Source organism: Hemicordylus capensis, chromosome 1, assembly GCF_027244095.1.
Source record: "Hemicordylus capensis ecotype Gifberg chromosome 1, rHemCap1.1.pri, whole genome shotgun sequence".
Classification (NCBI taxonomy): domain Eukaryota; kingdom Metazoa; phylum Chordata; class Lepidosauria; order Squamata; family Cordylidae; genus Hemicordylus; species Hemicordylus capensis.
This window is the reverse complement of record NC_069657.1, coordinates 280,547,386-280,566,706: the sequence shown is the minus strand read 5'-3', so window position 1 is coordinate 280,566,706 and position 19,321 is coordinate 280,547,386. Positions and strand designations below refer to the sequence as shown.

General features: G+C 44.7%; 1 protein-coding gene across 1 annotated transcript; it reads right to left on the bottom strand.

Annotated features, from left to right (window-relative positions):
- Positions 1 to 357: 357 nt before the first annotated feature.
- On the bottom strand, positions 358 to 19,321 carry PDIA6 (protein disulfide isomerase family A member 6). The gene is made up of 13 exons (XM_053285645.1): positions 19,165 to 19,321; positions 14,790 to 14,931; positions 8,676 to 8,733; positions 7,893 to 8,019; positions 6,994 to 7,100; positions 5,544 to 5,680; positions 4,681 to 4,795; positions 4,212 to 4,352; positions 2,864 to 2,948; positions 2,705 to 2,777; positions 2,149 to 2,307; positions 1,649 to 1,745; positions 358 to 837 (listed from the first exon to the last, which is right to left on the bottom strand). The coding sequence occupies exons 1-13, from the start codon at positions 19,196 to 19,198 to the stop codon at positions 763 to 765; spliced, it is 1,350 nt and encodes a 449-aa protein (XP_053141620.1). The 5' UTR covers positions 19,199 to 19,321; the 3' UTR covers positions 358 to 762.

Below are 19,321 nucleotides of genomic sequence, written 5' to 3'. Positions count from 1 at the left end.
TGCTATGTAACTTGCCTCCTGTAAAGTCATAATACTAAAGCTAACCATGTAAATCAATTTTTTTCAAATCAATATCCTGCTGCACAATTCCTAGAAAGCTTAAATCAAGATAATTCATGTTAAGCATACACTCACAATGGACTCTCCCCAAATACCTTCAAGCAGTATGTTGCTTCTGTAAACCCAAAGGCTCCAGAAAGGAGAGAAGAAATGAAAATGAAAGAACAGCAAGACTCCATGATGAATTATCCCATATAAATAATTCTCCATACTGTCTCTGATCACTTTGTAGTGATATCTGAAACATTGCATTGGCTTGTCAAAATACGTGGCTCTGTACAACACTGACACAACATGTCAAAAATATTGTTTTATTCTTTCACCGAAATGAAGACTAGAGCAACTGTCTTTTGGAGAGAAGATATCACATTTTAAAACTAGGTACAACAAAATCTCAAGTCATGGTCAAGTAGCACATACCAGCTGGACAAAAGCCAAAACAAGGAGTATTTCAATGAAAGATCAGTGTTGTCCTCAAAATATCGGTTGCACAGGATACAATCAATTTTTTACTGGATACAAAAAAATTCATAGAATTTTTAAGATGGTTTTCTTGAGAGGCACAGAGTTCACTTTCCAGTGTTTGTTACAGCAGAGGACTTCTTTTTTATCTCAGCAAAAAAGGCCACTGGTATATCACCATGTGATGTTCCATCAAACTATTGCCCAAAGTCTCTCAAGGAAAAATAATTCTCCAAACTCTCACAATTCCTCTTTGTTATTATCCCAGTCATCAAGATCTATGTCACTGAGATCAATATCCTCTTCAGCTGGCAGCTAGGGGATAATCAAGCAGAGGATGCATTACATATTTATTCAGATAACTGGCTGTTTTATCTACACTGCTTTGAAAAATTTTAGCACCTTCCACTGCACTTAAATCATGATAGGAAACTGTTCATATGGCTAAGAAAACACTCTGAGCAGCTTCCAAACTTTTGGCGGAATGACACTGTCCCAAGCTCCTTCTGTAAAATAGACGAGTTGCATTCACATAATTCTCCTCCCATGAGCAGAAGCTGCTGATGACCAAACATTAAAGGTCTGGATACCACTCGCTCTATATTTTTGGTTGGACTAGTGCTGTAGACAGATTCTTTTCATGGTGCATTTCAGGCAGATTTGTTGTGCACGAGTTACACAACAGGAGTCTTATACTCTCCCCTTTACCATTGCTTACTTTTTGAAAGTCATGCTCCAACATGAAAATGTGCCTTTGAAATCTACCTACAGCATTTCCACTTGTATTTAAATGCATAAAATCGTATGGTGCTATTTGAAACTGCTGCTACTGGAAAAACAATTTTTGAAATGAAGACTCTCCTCCAGTACCACTTGCCCCTCCAAAATAAGCCCATGGGAGTTAGCAACTAAGTTGATTCAAGGAGAATGAACAGAGTGAAGATACTCCACCTCCCACAATGCCACATCTAGACTACTAGTGATAAAGTGGGAATATCTTTGTTCTAAAGAGCTTTATACTGAACAAAGTTAAATAAAATGCTCACATGGACAGAGATGTGCAGCTTAAAAGGTCATTTGTTTAATTTTGTATTCGGTTTTTAAAAGATCAGTGCCCATCTCTTACCTCACCATCTTTGCCATCCCATGGCTCTACTGTATTAATCTTCGTGAAAGCCGCTGTGCCTACTGGTGCTGTAGAGCCACGGCCAACAGAAAGTTCCCTAAAGCAAGAAGTTCCAAAGCTTATTTAGAATTTGCTGCACCACTTGTATGCAAGCATGTGCATACGTACACACAATACACACACACACACCATGAAATAAAGTTTTTCCGGCTCTCATTATGGATCAGGCAATATCTGCTATACTCACAGAAAGAGTTACCCGACATATTCTCCCCTTTTCCAATGCACAATTTAAAATCAGCTTTAAAAAACAACAACTAATATAATGGGAAAATAAAGCAACTTCAAAAATGATCTTCAGATACTGTAGTGCACTTCCTCGCGCCGGGCACAAATACAAAGCCACTTACAAAATTTTGTCCAAATGCAAGACAATAGACATGTCCCTAGAGATTTAGGTACTGACAAAAAAGACCAAGTGTGTTAATAGATATTTATACCTCAGAAACTCGTTAATCCCTTGCTCACTGAAAGATCCCTTAAGAAGTGCAAATTTCATCTTTCGAGCATTAACAGCTGCCATGGCAGGGTATCCAAATCCTCCTATTCCCAAGGAATTTTCAAGATCAGACTGCGCTCCTGCCTCTGTCCAGAGCCACCTTAGAAGAGAGGCAGACACACACATCATAGCAATCTGTGTTGAACATTAAGATTAGTTTTCCAGTTTCTGCCCAACAACTAGTTTTGGACCCCTCCCCTAGCCTCCAGCTTGTGCTAGTGAGATGCAACACTGAAACTGTAGGAGAGAGGTAAAATCACGATAGGAGTTCACAATCCCATAGCCTGTTCCTACTTCCTTACCCTTCTTAACAGCCAAGCAAACATTTATTTTGCACTGGTCCACTTTTATCTTAAGTTTATAGTTGTGCCATTCTACAGCAAGTCAAAGCACATTTCACATAATACAGATGATTGCTTCCCTAAAATGCACCACATAGTACAGCATCTTTTCCCAAACTATACCTCTTGCCACCTTTCAGGACAACCCATACTTACCCCCACATCTTCTTTTTGTATTTGTCAGCCATTTTCAACATGACTCCCAAATAGGAATTTCTCCCTGCAGCTCCTGTTTGACAGAAATTTCAAAATGAAGACCCTTGTTTTATGCTGCTGCTATAGTAAGAAAAAAACCACGTTTTGTTGATGGCTTACCTGTGTCAAGAATATGGGGCAGGACAGAAATGATACAGAGCTGGTGAGCATCACAAGTTTGTTTCAAAACATCTTCATTAGTTATCTAAAGAGAAAGATATGCCTTGCTACCAATAGGAATAAAGTACCAATAACGAAAGACTGGCTAAGGGGTTGATCAGAGCAATAGGTTGTACTTTTATCATCTTATAAGGCCTCTTCTGCTTCTGATCATTCTACTGACTCGTTACCCAATGCCACTGGGGGATGAGCAGGTAGAAGGATCTGATGTCAGAGCAAGGCTTTGCAGTCACATGTCAGAGCTCCTCTAATGGCCATTTGGCATAACACTTTAGAGTGCCTGGGGTAGCCTTGGGCCAGGTTAGGCAACAGTCAAGTGCTACAAGGGTTTGAGAATTCACATCCCAAGGTCCACAAGCAACTTTTGTTAAGATTAACACACGTAAATACTTCCTACAGTGCCAAAAGATTTCAGCTAACACTGGGTAACTTCATACACCAAGGGGACAAGCAAGTAGGAAAAACTGCAGGATCCAACAAGTGCGCACTCCTGGTAGTGACACTGCTTCTGTATCATCTGAATGTCAGGTGGTGGAGGGGACCCAACATTGGCACCTACAGTTGACACTACTGCCAGAAGTGGCTGTAATGATTTAAGTGTAACTGTATCTTTAAATGACATGGAATCTTAGTGCAGGCTAGAGTTCCATTCACAGTTGTCAGTTGTAATTTATGTCTTAAGGTATGACTGCATAGGTTTTGTTGTTACCTTTAAACAAATATCATTTGCATAGACAGGCAAACAGCCATGACAATCACAGCAGCACCACCACCACCAGGAGTGCTTGCTCACGAGGAAGTGATTTTCTCCAAATTGCTTGCCCCGTGACATGTGAACCTGCCCACTGTTTCAAAACCTTTCAACAAGTAAATCAACCTTTCAAGAAAAAGGACAAATTATTGCTGCCTTCAGTATGTCATGCATTAATACAGCCAACATTAAAGCAAAAAGGAATTAGATCCTAGATGGCTCATTTCCAGCTGCACAACATGAATGAAGGCAGTGTTCCAGTTCGGATTCAAGATGTCAGAACTGGATTTCTGTAAGGTAAAATAAATGATATTTCTTTTCTATATCATTTCTTACCTTTAAACAAATATTTTGTAACATAACCTATGCAGTCATATCTTAAGAGATCGATTACAACTGACAATATATAAGCAAATGATATTCATCATGCTTTCACTGAGTGCTTTCTTCAGTTAAAAATCAAAGCCAACCCCACCACCTGCCAAACAAACAAAAAACACAAAAAACAGTAAGTTAATTTAGGAAGGAGAAGGATACCTCCAGGAGTTCTGGTGCTGGTGCATTCTCTGAGAAGAGGTCCAGAGCACGAGCAACAATATCCGCCCTTGTTCTTCCACCATCATAATCAACAGGGTCTTCTCCTTTCTGGAAGATCTTTATTGTGGGAAATCCACGGATCTGCAATAGTTTCAAATGGTAGCAAGAATGGCTGGCTGTCAAAAAGGGGTTTGACTTAACAGTAAATCAATCTCAGGCACAGAGTGATAAATGGTACTTTTATCTTGATAGTGAAGAGGTGAAGCACAAATTACGGAACCTGCATGCAAATCCTAGTGGCAAGAACTTCTTGAGAAGGAGAATGCAGACTGGTTGTACTCTCAACCCCACATTAAAGTTGAAATGCAGTGTTGAGGTGCACAGGTCACTCCTTCAGTGCTGGGCTGTTCTCCCCACCCATCAATACTTTAAATGAGTTATCAGAACACAACTGGTTGCATCTACTTACCCCATATCTACTTGTTAGCACCTGGTTTACTGTTGCATCTACAGCAGCCAGTTTAACTTTTCCTTTCGTTTGCTCCTTCACTTCTGTTGCAGCCGATGCCCATTCTGGCTCCAGACTGCAGAAAGGTACATTAATAATGATGATAGCAGCAGCCGCCAGTAGAAATTAGTATTGGCATGTCAAGCGTGTTTTTTTAAAAAATTATTATTTCTTGAAAAACAGCATTTCTTTCTCTCTCTCTCTCTCACACACACACACCCCTCACCAGATGTTGCCTTAAGTTCAAGGCCAACTGAAGAAAGAATGACTAAGCCATGATAGCAGCTCTAAGTTGTGGGTAAGGCTATGGAAGTATTTCAGATTGATAGGTGATTACATGACTAGGCCCCTCAAGATCTCTACAACTGTGATTGTGCCATCAGAATGATCAAGTGCACTATAAACTATTCCGTTTCCACTGGGCTTTATTTCAGACTCACTGGCAACAAAGAAAACTAGTGCCAACAGAGAATCCAAGCATAAATAAATAACTGGCCCTATCCACCCCCAGCACAGTACCTCCAGTGACTGTTGCTGGTGTCTATCTTAGGTTTCTTTTAGATTGTGAGCCCTTCAGGGACAGGGATCCATCTTACTTACTTACTTATTTATTTATTTATTTCTCTGTGTAAACCACCCTGAGCCATTTTTGGAAGGGCGGTATAGAAATCGAATAAATACATAAATAAATAAAAACTAGGAGGGTGGAATATATTCATCCGTTTCCAGCAGCTGCAAGCTAAAGAAGTTAATATTCTTACACCAGGGTCTCACATATATGCAGAAGGTAAAACTAAGTAATACATTTGATTCACAGCACTTACTTTTTGCAATGTCCACACCAGGGAGCATAAAACTCTACCAGCCAGACATCATCACTATTCAAAACATTCTTATCAAAGGTGTCATCTGTCAGATCAATCACATCTTTCTTGCCTGAGCCTCCGCTTTCTCGGCCACTCTGTAGTTTGAAATACATAAACCTCCACAAATTTAGCCGCAACACCCTTATTGTAGTCCAGAAATGTTAATGCCACACATGCATGTGGTGTTCTCTCATTCTTGGCAAGAACGAAGGCGTGTTGTGGTCATGCACGCACAAATACAGCTTCCAGCAACACAGCTGGCAACAGAACCCCCATGCAGTCTAGAGTCCTGTCGATCTAGTGGGAATAAATCAAGTTTTGAAGCCTGCTTAGAAAGCTTAGAAAGTTTTACCCTGTGAAACCAGGAAGATGATATCGTTAAAATCCAAAGCGCTAGGACTGGGGAGACCATAGTTCAAATTCCTATTCAGCTATGAATCTTATTAGGTGACTCTGGGCCAGTCAGTTCTCTCTCAGCCTAGCCTACCTCACAGGGCTGTTGTGAAGCTAAACACAACCATGTACACCACTCTGGGATCCTTGGAGTAAGAGTGGGATATAAATGTAAAAATAAATGCTAACTCTGCAGTTTCATTCCTTGCCATTCATCATTCAAACCCCCCAAACATACACTTTTCTGTTTTTAGCAGTTTCTTTTTCACCCTACTTGCCATGCCTTAAATTCCTCATCGTCGGAATTCCATCTGTTTCTCACACATAAGAAGTTACCCATGTGTATCACATACAAGTCTGAAATTAGCAAGCATGCTGCACTGATTCTACTTTAGGGCAATTCTAATCCACCCTCATCACTAAGAGTTCATTGCAGCCTAGTAAACAAATTCATTATAATTTTGGAAAGTTTTGTAAATGTATGTTTTAGAAAATTCTAAGAATTTTTTTAGTTTGTGAGTCATATGGGGACAGGGAGCCATCTTTTTAATTTATTTATTATTTCTCTATGTAAACCGCTTTGGAAGCTTTTGCTGAAAAGCAGTATTTGTAGTAGTAGTAGTAAGTTATGCAACATGCATTTTACAGACAGAACTGAAAGAGTGTGCTCTCTGATTAGCCTCTAATACAACAGTGCAAGAAAGCATGCTTACAAAGAACAGGTCGCAAAAAAACAAAACAAAACAAAAAACCAGCCAAAACAATAGGTTAGTATTTTATTGATGGATTTACTATATCTATTTAGTAAGCCACCTTTCATTTAACGATCTGAAAGTGGTTTACAGATGTAGTGAAACATTAAGGACAGCTATAAAATCATATTATGCAATTATAAACAGTTGTCACGATAGCAGAAGGTCAGACCAGCATCTAAACCAAACAGCAGCAGTAGTAATGGCAAAAGATAGCAAGTTTAGCCACCTGGTCCTTGCTTGCCATTACTGCCTGGAAGTACCTGCTTCTCAGAACTATAACCGCCGCCTCTGCCACTAAGACGATCTTTTACCAGGGACCGCAGAGCACTTAAAGCAGCATCAACGATAGCTTCACTAGTCCTGGCCCCTGAGACATAAAAGGAAGACAATTGCAAAGAACATTAAGACGCACCACATGTATCTTCCAAGGCCAGTCTTGAAGGGTAACCCAGGGCCTTCAATAGTTCTGGAGGGAAGGGAAAAACATGGCAGGCAGTTTCTCCGATCACTGCAATGTTGTGCCAGGAAGAGTAATATCTGCCAGAAGGGCTCATTCAGTAATTTAAGGCAACGGCACCAACAGCCAGAACTCAAAAAGCACAGCAACTGACAGATTAGTATGCTCATCAATATAACTTGGAGAAGAAAAGAGCTACAGGACTAGGGAATTGCAAGAAATACAGCCCTATTTGTACATGTTCAAAGCATGTACAGTCTATGTACAGTGTACTCACATACAAATCTGTATGCCTGTGCAGTTATTCACACATGTTCAGAGCAAGTAGTACTCTTCTTTAAAGGCAGCCTGTATCCAGATCCACTTTTAAAATGAACACATGTACAATCATTTACACCAACAACTGTATAGGTGTCTGTACACACGTACAACTTAATGTCTGAATAGGACTTATATCTTCCTAGCTAGCTCACTGTCAGGACACTAGAGACATCATCCTCCCAGTACAGCTCAAATATTGGGACAACTTGTGGAACTGTCTAATATCACAAAATGACATGCTATCACAGATTTCTCCCCACCCTCAACTAATCAGGCTGGGTACAAAGTTCTGTAAATAAGTAGTAAGTGGAAAGAAGGTGCTCGTTACTTTGAAAGGTATAACTTGACAATTTTTAGAAGTTGCACCCCTTAAACATTTACCTTGATAGTCTTCTGCTTTGTTCTTGTTGGCACCAAATACCTTAATAGTGGGAAATCCTTTTACTCCATACTGACCACCTAAGGATTGGTGTTTATTTGCATCAACTGCCCCGATTTTCACAACACCCTGCAAGACAGACAGGCTTCAATTAGAAACAACGTATTCCAGAAAGAAAAGGCTCTAAGAGGAAGCTATAAGCAGGCTTCTATATAGGGTGCTTTACTGAATTAGCATATCTATCTGGGCCCACTTTAATAAATTTATTTATTTATTTATCAAGCAATCAAATTTGTACATGGCCCCAAACTTTTGTCTCTGAGCGGTTAACAATAGCATAAAACAAGTTAAAATATATACAAAAACTTAAAACAATTTAACAATTTAAAAATCACCTACAAATTAAAACCTTAGAATTTTAAGGAACTGAAAAAGCTTGGGTGAAGAGGTGGGTTTTCAAATGTTTTCTAAAAATTGTCAGAGTAATAATGTAGGTGTATTAAGCCAAGGAAACCATTCACAAGTACAGTTTCAGGGCTGCTGTCTTTATTTGGCTTGGACATTTAATAACATTTGTTCAACAACCATGCCTAAATTTTAATCCACAGGGAAGTCACTGAAAATGCATGTAAAGACAGAGAAATTGTATGAATACACTTTTTTCTTTTAAGTTAAGTCAGAGGAAATCTCAAGAGCAATAGCTTGTTCAAAATGGGGGAGGGGGGGGAGTACTACCAGGCAGTGACAACAGCCAGCCTGTCTCAGTTGTCTTTTGGAGAGCTTACTTTTAATGCTGTTGCAGCCTTCTTCCATTCAGGTGTCAGTCTTTGGCAGTGGCCACACCTTCCAGGAAGAAAAAAAAAATCAGGAATAATTAAGCTATTTAAATATGTTATTTATTCCAAACCAGGTCCTCTTTGAAACAGCTCAGGATATCAGTGCCCATCTTTTGCATCACTGAACTGGCTATGAAGCCAAGCTAAAGGCAGGAATGAAGGTTTGAGGCACCACTAAGGATGTGCACAGAACTGTGGCGGGGTGGTTTGAAGGCGGCGGGGGTGCTGATTTAAGGGCGGGGGAGGGTGCACTTACCCCTCCCACCACTTCCCCCCTGCCAGCACTCATTGCCGGTAAAAACCTTCGGGGCAGCAGCGTACCTCCCTGCCGCGCCCCGCCCCGCCCCCCCCCCGGCCGGAAGTGGGCAGAAGTACCAGGTATGTGTGCGCACGTCAGAGCCTGGAGATAAAAAGAAGCTCCATTCTCTGTGTATGCCAGAGAACCAAAATAATTAAGCTTCACTTTGCTTCATTCTTCCAGTTAATTTTCACCTCCCATCACAAGTTGGGAACAAGCAAAATACAAAGGAAAATACTAAAGCCAAGATTCTCCTACAATGATGTCTGTAGGTGGCAAGTGCTTAGAACATATACCAAATTTGCCAAGATTCAATTCAGGTTAAGGCAAACTCATCTTGGTAAAGGTCCATTATAAAAAGAAGCGTTGGACTTCACGTGAATGGTTCCTCTCCACAGTATATTATTATTATTACATTTATATCCCGCTCTTCCTCCAAGGAGCCTCCAAGTACTACATACTTAAGTTTCTCCTCACAACAACCCTGTGAAGTAGGTTAGACAGAGAGAAGTGACTGGCCCAGAGTCACCCAGCTAGTATCATGGCTGAATGGGGATTTGAACTCGGGTCTCCCCGGTCCTAGTCCAGCACTCTAACCACTGCACCACGCATCATTCCTAATGATGGATTAACTCCTCCTACTTGCTCCAAAAGATAAGAAGTAGTTCACCTAGTTCAAACAGCTGGCTGGCTCCACCTCCCTACCCAGCAGACAGTGGAAACCAGATCCCCCATTTCCTTGACTGTCATTCCTCTGCTTGGTTGATTGCTTTTCGCTGATGAAGCCCTCCAGCGGCAAGCAAGATTACAGTGAGGGAGAAAGTAGAGTGTGCTGGAAATCTACTGTGGCCAGAAAGGGATTGCACACCAAAAAAAAGCTAGGAAAGGAGGTGATCCACAGGGGGTTGGATGACCTCCATACACTGTGGAGAAAGTCCAGAGTTTCTTTCTCCCACAGTGTAGGTGGTCTTCATTTCCAAAGGATGGGACATACCAGAGCAGTACTGTCAGGGAGGGAGTGGATCAGACTGACACTACTTGGTGGATCACTGTGTGCCCAAAGGCCGCCTGTGCGGACTAGAAGGTGTTGATTTTATAATGCTAATGAAGGGAGAAATGGAAGAACAGATAGCACCTCTGCAGATTTCTGCCAGTGGAGCCTGAACGGATATAGCTGCAGAAGTTGAGGTGAAGTATGTGGAGTGGGCCATGATGGCCTGTGGTACTGGAAGGGAAAGGGCCTGGTAGGCCAGAGTGATGCAGGCCCTGATCCACCATGCTAATGAGGCCTAGGAAAACTTGGAACCCACCGACCTAGGAAGAAAAGGGACTTGGGCTTTCAGAACTCCCTAATTCTGTGTAAGTATATGCGAAAGGCCCCACAAATGTCCAGCTTATGCCAGGAGCACTCCCTTGGGCGAGCTGGCACTGGACAAAAGGATGGGAGGATAGTATCCTAGGCTCTGTGAAAGGTGGGATTAACCTTTGGAAGTAAGGTGGGGTCAGTTCTGAGGACCACAGCATCTTGCTGAAAGATGAAAAGCTGCTTTCTGACAGGGCTCCTAATTTCAAGACTTGCTAGGGTGACGTGATGGCAACTAAGAACAGAACCTTGTAGAACAGAACTTTGAGAGGAACGGTGCGTAGAGGCTCAAATGGGGCCCGTATAAAAGTGTTAAGGACCTTATTTAGGTTCCGAGGGCGGGGTTATGACATCTATTGGGGGTGAAGCAATGTTAGCTGCCCCTTTTAGGAAGCAGGAAATGTGGGGATGAAGGGATGGATGGTGCTTAGACCTAGTTTGAGGACAGAGGAGAGGGCCGAGGCCTGGCGCCCGAGTGTGCTTGTCCGGAGACCCTGGTCTAGCCCACCCTGCAAGAAGGCGAAGACCTGAGCCACTCTGCCCAGATGGCCTGATAAATGCAACTGGCGGATGGCCAAAATGATGTTCTGGACCAGCTTGGAATATCCCTTCGTTGGTAGCAAGCACAGAGTACTCAACTTCCAGGCAAAGAGTTGTAGCCATTCGGGGTCTGGATGGATAAGGGGACCCTGAGAAAGGAGGTCTGGGCAGGGAGAGAGGTGACATTATATAATATTATTATTATTATTAACATTTATATCCCGCTCTTCCTCCAAGGAGCCCAAAGCGGTATACTACATACTTAAGTTTCTCCTCACAACAACCCTGTGAAGTAGGTTAGACTGAGAGAGAAGTGCCTGGCCAGTCACCCAGCTAGTATCATGGCTGAATGGGGATTTGAACTCGGGTCTCCCCGGTCCTAGTCCGACACTCTAGCCACTTTAGGCATGGCCTCACAGAGGGCATTGGTGCATGCGCGGCGGGCGCCAAAATGGCGTCCACACGCTTGCACGGAAACCTGAAAGGGCTGGAAATGTTCAGTTACCCGACCGCGGCGGTGATGAGGAAGGCCGGCAGGGGGAGAGGGAACCTGTGCGGACCACACACACACACACACACACGGCCTCAGCATGCCCCCCAAAGGGGCTAAAGGTATTTAAAATCAACTTTAATTTAAAAAAAAATCATGGACCGGCTGGACCAGACCCGGCGTTCCGGTTCCAGTCCAACGGAACTGGGGGTGTGGGTGGTTCGGTTCGACCTCGAACCGGACCGCCAGACCGGTCCGCACATCCCTAGGTATACAGTTGAAGCAGGCAATCACGGTTCCTAGGACCTGTGACAGCAGCAGGAGGTCCACAGACAAAGTGTTTAGGACGGGATGTATGAGCTGGCATAGTCTTATCCTGGGGAAGTGATATGGTTACTCTCAAGGCATTGAACCATGCCCCCAGATGCTGTAGTGTCTGGGACAGGGATAGATGGTTCCTGGTTTCGTTGACTATAAAGTCTATGGAGACCAGGAAGTCCTCTGGCACTATAGACTCCTTGATGGATTGTAGCATCTCCATGTGGAACCTGCGCTAGTGAATGAAGCGGCTGAATTGTCACTGATTCAAAATAGCTCTCCACGAACCAGAGGCTCAGAGTAAGTGGACATCCTGGGACCTGGGAGAGGACCTATGGGGGTGAAAGGAAGGTTTGTTAGAGTGGCTGGGTCGAAAGGACCTAGGTGAATCCATGCACCCTACGGGCCAAGCCTTGTCATGGGTTTTGACCAGGATGGGCTCTAGGGATTCCCCAAAGAGCTTGGCGCCCATGAAAGGGGTAGAAGCCAAATTGACCTTGGACTTGTGGTCAATGTGACAGTTCTTTAGCCACAATGACCTGTGCGTGGCAACCACCGAAGTGATAGATCTAGGTGTCCATTGGAGCACTTCTAAGTCAGTGTCTGCCATGTAGGCTGTGGCCTTGATGAGCTTACTGAGACCCTGGCGCATCTTAGTTTGGCCCTCAGGGACCTAGTGAAAACAGAGATAGCTACAGAGGTCCTGATGCCCATGGCTGAAGCCTCATAGACCCTGCAGAGGAGGTGGTCCAGCTTTCTGTCCGGTGATTTGAGATGCTCGTCCCCATCTCTGCTCATGACTGATCCAGAGACCAGAGTGGCAACTGGCCCATCAATAACTGGGGTGGTCAATAGGGACATAATATCACTTGGCAGAGCATAGAGCCTCTGGGGAAGCTCCACAGGACTTTGTGGAGGCCGGAGCATTCCATTCTGCCGGCATAGTCTTATGCATAAGCAGAAGGAAGGAAAACGTTGAGTCCTGTGGGGAGGTCACAGGAAAAATCTCCTGGGCCAAAGGTATTAGGTGTGGGGCCTCAGTGGCTCTTCTAGCCTTTGCCAGCCATATCCCAAAATCTGCTGGGGGAAACAGTCAAGTAATAGGGCTGGGGATAGGTCCAGCTGAGTTCTCCTCAGAAGCTTGCCCTCCTCCTCTCAGCTGTGCCGGGGATAAGAGGTGACCGAGGCTTGCTCCAATTCTGCATCCTCAGGGACAAGCCCATTAGTGGACTAGGAAGTCCTTCTAGGATCAGGAGACCTCAAGTCAGAAACAAGGAGTGGTGACATGACTTCTAGTAGGTGGCCTGGGAAGAGAGTGGCCTGGCTCGGGAGTGGCTATCTGGTTTGCAACCCCTTGCCCTCCAAGTGATTGGCCTACATGAGCAGGGGAGGCTGGGGCATCAGCAGCAACTCCCCCGGCAGTAGTCCCTGGCCCCTCAATGTGGCAGCTACCAGGCTCCCGATCCCACTGGAGAGGTCCTGGAGCAGGCCTGACCCAGGATCTGGGACAGAGTAGGGCCCTGAGATTGTGGGCACATGATCCAGGAAGACCAACTACTCACCACCTGCAACATCCAGGGCTTCTTTGGTGGGTTGTGGCTGCAGCAACTGCCAGGCCCACCATTGATCCCAAGACCTGGGCTAGCGTGTTTGCCACCACCGCCACCAAGGGCCATCCTGGCAGGCCCGGCTGACAGGCAAGATGTGCCCATGTTGGGAGGCCCAGCTCCAGACCACTCGAAGCTGCTGCTACTGCTTCAAATGTGGCCGGGGAGAACAGTAGTGCCTGCTCTCCTGTAGTCTGAAGCAGCCTCGCTGGAGCAGCCAAGAAGTCACCTGGCGCCTGTCCTGAGTGGCTGCACTGCCTGGGTGCAAATCCTTCTGCCACCGATGAAATGATCAGTGACATGATTGTGCTGAGAAGTGGTGCAACCAGGGAAGCCCGTCTCTGGCTTCCCGGCCAAATCTTTGGAGGTGGCTATGTGGTCGTATGGGAGCCCTCCAAGTGGGCTGCCTTAAGACTTCTTGCAACCAGCATAGTTGGTGTGCAGGAACGGCAAGGATGAGCCCCGCCAATGCTTCTTGGAAGCCTTAGGCTTAGTAGCCGGCTGAATCCCCTCCATGGGCACATGCTCCTCCGAATGAGAGGCCGCCTGATCCCGCTGTCCTGCAGCAGGCTCCTCAGAGAGGATCTGCTAACATCTCCCCTGCCTGGGCTAGCTCCATGAAGAATGGTAGAGGAGGGAAGGCTGGAGACAGAGCAAAGAAGAGAAGGATAAGAGAGAAAATGGAGGCTGCAGGGATAGCAGGAGCTCCCTCAAAACACACCTGCCCTGGAGCAAGAAAGGAACTGGGGGAATCCTGCTTCTGCTGCCTGCTAGGTAGGGAGGCAGACCCAGCAAGCTGTTTGAACTAGCTGACAATTTGCTGTCTTTTGAAGCAAGTAGGAGGCATTAACCCATAGTTAGGAACGATGACCTCCGTACATACTGTAGGAGAAGGACACAACACTGCAGTACTACAGGCAGTTGGGCTTTTTGGTCCCACCAACTTCAGTGTGACTTTAGGGTTGCAGTGTGCAGGACTGCAGTCAAAGTATACAAGTGCTTAACTGAACACACACACACACAGGTGTGGGGTTGTTTTTTGGGTTTTTTTACTGACTACCCATAGCATCTGCAAAAAAATATCTGAGGCTGAATCAGATCAATGACAATGATCCATTTCATCCAGACTCTCTGTGTGAAGATACAGAGTGAAGAGGAAACCATTTGTCTATATGTATTAGCCAGTTTCCTACACAGAGAGGGCTGTAGATCAGGGCTGCACAAATTCAGCCCTCCAACTCCTATCATCCCTAGCCACAATGCCCTAGTAAGGACTGATGGGGAGTTTGTTTTTGTTTATCATATTTATCTACTGCCCCATATAAAATCGCTGGGCAGTCTACAAATTAAAGTACAGGAATGGACTGAAATTGTGCAGCTCTGCTGTAGACCGAACATACACCAGTATTAGTTATACTCCTCAAACATAGCTCCGTATAAAACTTACCATGGTGCATAGAACTCTACTAGCCATAAACTATCACTCTGAATGACCTCCTTGTTAAAGTTTGTTGGGTTTAGATCTATAACATCATCACTGGAGGAGTATAAGCTGTTGACAGCCAGGAAGAGTGTGCAGCTCACAGTTCCTAAAAGACAAGCAACGAGTTAAAGGCCTTTTAGAGATTTGCTTATGGTAAATAGAACCTATGTACATTAAGTGGGGAGGGGACACTAAAGGAAAGCTGATTAGGGTCAAACTGAATAGGACAAAAATCATTAGCAAGCAAGATGGGACACTCACATTCTGTGTGTGCAATCAGTTAGATCTTTCCGACACCTCTCCATGAGAAAATGTCAGCATAGCTCCAAAGCACAGACGTATCACCCTTCTGTCTTGGACTCCATTATTTTGATTTTTGCCTGTATAGTCACTACAACTTTTACAAATTACCTGAAGGCATCTCATACCACATGACACTGTGCAAATATTAGGGGTGTGCATGAACCAGTTTGGAGGCCCTTTTTTGGACCTCCGAACCGGTTTGGCAGTGGGAGGGGTTACCTTTAAGCAGGAGGGAGGATGCTCTTACACACACACCCTGCCGCATTTCCCCCGGCGGCACTGTGACAAAAACATAATAATCGCTGGCGTGAGGCAGCAGCGTACCCTCTTGCCGCCCCATGCCAACGATTTTCAGCACAGAGCCGACAGGGGAAGGGAGGAAGAGCATCCTGTCTCCTGCCGAATGAGCATCCTACCCCACCACCCAAACCAGCAGTCTGCTGGTTCATGAACATTCCTAGCAAATATGATTGTCCCAGTTACCAAAACATTCACAATTTGTCACAATTTTCCCTGCTAGAACTGTGCTATGCCTCTGCAGGAAGTAGAAACATCAGTAGTGCCTGGGAGTGCTGAGAATGTTCTCAACAGCCAGCTCCTGGTGTTTGCCATTTCACTTCCTAGAATGCAGCAGGAAGAGAGTCTACAACATGATGAAGAACCATTTTCCAGCATGTTCCCGGGGCGGGGGGGAGAGAATGGTGATTTGATCACTTTCAGGCGCTAATAAAGCCACCACTACTCCACTAATTACAAAGTCTTAATTGGAGGACTGCTTCAATCATATCACTGACCCTGGTATGTTTGTGTTTTCTAATGTAAACACTAGGGATGTGCATGAATTGATTTTTTAGATCCGGACCCGAACCGAATCACCCCCAATTTGTTTTGGGCCAGAATCAACCCCAGATTTGATTTGTACCCGAATCCAAATAGATTTGGGGCAAAATAAGGGATTCTGTGGGCAAAAGAGTGGGGTGGGTGGTAGTACTCACTGGTTGGAAGGAAGCTAACACCCAGATTTCAAAGAAATTGGGCAAAGGGGTGATTTTTAACAATTTTTTGAAATTGGTGCGTCTTTAAGCTTCCCCCCCATAAGGAATAATGAGGATTTCAGCAGCCCCATAACTCCACTTGGGGGACACCAGGGTGGCCCAGAGCGGATTGTGGTGTAGTGCACATAGGGTGCCCCAAAAACCACAAGCCCATGGGGTACTAGATTTTGTTGTTTTCAGAGTTTGAGGTGTTCTGAGAGTAGATTCCTTGGTGGGAAATGAGAATGGATTCTAAGCTCATTCATCATTTTTCAACAAAGATGCATCAAAGATGATGAACGAACATCTTTGTTCATTCGTAATCTTCTTTGGTGCAAAATGAATGAACTTCGTTTAAAAAGCTTAAAGACGCGTCAACTTAATTTAAAAAAAACAACAACCCACCCTTTTCACCAATTTCTTTGAAATCTGGGTGGTAGCAGGCACCCATTGGGAACTAAAATCCAACCCACTGTGACCACAAAAATGGAGGTCCAAATCCCCGAATGTTTTCAAGTCTGAATCTGGGTTATTTGTACCTTAATCTGGGCAACTGAGCACAGGGGTGATTTGTTCTGTCTACAAATCACTCAAATCAGCTAGATTCGGGTACAAATCATTTTGTATCCGAATCAATTCACACACCCCTAGTAAATACCACATAGTGGTAGGAATCAGTCTTCCCCCATGCATGTACAAAACTTCCATTAGCTCCAATGAATATTCCTCCCCTACTCGCTACAACAAATTCAAGTCACAACCATAGCAGAGATAGGTTTGAAGTCTAACCATGGTGTCATCTTTTTAGATTGTGAGCCCTTTGGGGACAAGGAGCCATCTTATTTATTTATTATTTCTCCGTGTAAACCATCCAGAGCCATTTTTTGAAGGGCGGTATAGAAATCAAACAAATAATAATAATAATAATAATAATAATAATATGCAAATTTTATTATGTTGCACTGTTTGATCTCTGTGCTTGACATCAGCCCAAGAATTATAATCAAAAGTCTACAGCTAATTATTAGAATAAGGAAACTAGTATTCTTTAAGAAGTAGTTTCAAAGAACAATCAACTCAAGCTCATCACAGAAGTTCTTTTGAAAAGCTAGTCTGTAGTACCCAAGGTATCCAATTCCAAGCGGAGACCCAGGTCAGTTTGTTTCAGTAAATGCATCCTGCTTAAGGCATGTGCATGGAACTGGTGCCTGCTGTTCGAAGGTGGGTGGGAGGAATAACTTAATGGCGGGGGAGGGTGCTTTTACCCCTCCCGCTGTGTTTTCACCACCGGCACTGTGTATTCAAAATGGTCCGACGGGGTGGCAGTGTACCTCCCTACCACCTTGTTCCTTCCTCAGGCCAAAAGTGACCAGAAGTTCCTGGTGCAGGTGCACATGCCTTATGTGCGCATGTACAGCATGTACATATGCACCAGGAACGTCCGGCCTGAGAAAGCAATGGGGCGGTAGGAAGGTATGCTGGTGGAGAGGAGAGCTGGTCTTGTGGTTAGCAAGCATGACTTGTCCCCTTGGCTAAGCAGGGTCCACCCTGGTTGCATATGAATGGCAGACTAGAAGTGTGAGCACTGTAAGAGATTCCTCTCAGGGGGTGGAGCTGCTCTGGGACGAGCAGAAGGCTCCAAATTCCCTCCCTGGCAGCATCTCCAAGATAGGGCTGAGAGAGATTCCTGCCTGCAACCTTGGAGAAGCCACTGCCAGTCTGTGAAGACAATACTGAGTTAGATAGACCAATGGACTGACTCAGTATAAGGCAGCTTCCCATGGTGCCCTGCCAGACCATTTGAATACAAAGCACCAGCGGGGGAAATGGAGCGGGAGGAGTAAGAGCACCCTTCCCCACCCTTAAAGTTATCCACCACCACCCACCTTTGAACTGGCTCAAACGCCAGTCCATGGAACTGGTTCGGAGCTCCTAGAATGGAGCACTGAATAGTTCCATGCCCATCCCTACATCCTGCTTATCAGCACTTATTTGAAGGCCAGTTCTGATGCATTTTGCTTCCACAGGATGACCCCCATAAAAATTCCCAAACCAATTTATTGATGCATGCCAGCATGAACAGGATTCCTGGATAACAGTGTTAATGCAATTGTCCATGAGCAGGACAACTCATCCCAACGAATCACATTCACAGACGTGTATGCAAGTCACTCTATACAAACATAAGAGCACTTACCTTTTTTCCTGCTAGAAGGGTTTTCCCCCCAAACTGGAGGTTCACAGTAATAGGCTTATAAGAGATGGGTGCTTTGACACGTGAATAGCGGCCTTTACAAGAGCATGTGCCTCCATGTTGGCTAGTACTAAAGCCAATTTTTCTCTCCTTTTTTAGAAAGCCTCATTGTCACAGAAAACCTGGAGTGCCTATTTTGCATTCTGCACTTCAGGAGCAGTTGCCTTGCTACCTGTGAAGGACTGCTACTTTTTAAACAGACAGACAACTGAAGATCACAACCTTCCACCAATCATCCAATCAAATAATCCCTTACAGACTATAAACTACAAGGCTATTACATTAATAAGAAATAATATTAAATCTCGACTGCATATCAAGGGACGACCCCCACCCCCACCCCCCGCAGTTCCGTTAACATCCGAACACATCGCTACATAAAACACGGCATTAAAGACAAAGTTTTCTTCTTTGCAAAGACTATTTGCACAATACAGCACCCATTCCACAGAAAAGACCCCCCCACACACACACTGCTACCAACCTCTTTTAGTGCGATCCAAAAGAAAATCTAAAATTCTGATTCTGAGATAGCACCCCCTTATAACCTCCACCAATTATCCACACCGCTTGGTTATTGCCAAGACAATGGTGACGTTCCCAGCCAGACTCACCCATCCGGCCTGCGCTGCCCCATACCCCCATATTAACCTTGCATTGTTGCTTGCCAATACCAAATCTTCCCCCGCCCGCATTGCAATGCATAGCGGCGCCGAAGCCTTCTTCCACACCGAGAGCATTCCCTTACCAAGCAAAATCCGCCTTCCGCTGAACGCACCCATGTCGCTCCGCTGAAGGACCCCGACTGACTCCTTCCTCACTCCCAACGCTCACGCTTCTTCCCAGAGAAGAGAAGCGGAGAGAACACCAAATGTTTCAGCAAGCCTAGCCGTGGCCGTCGCTCA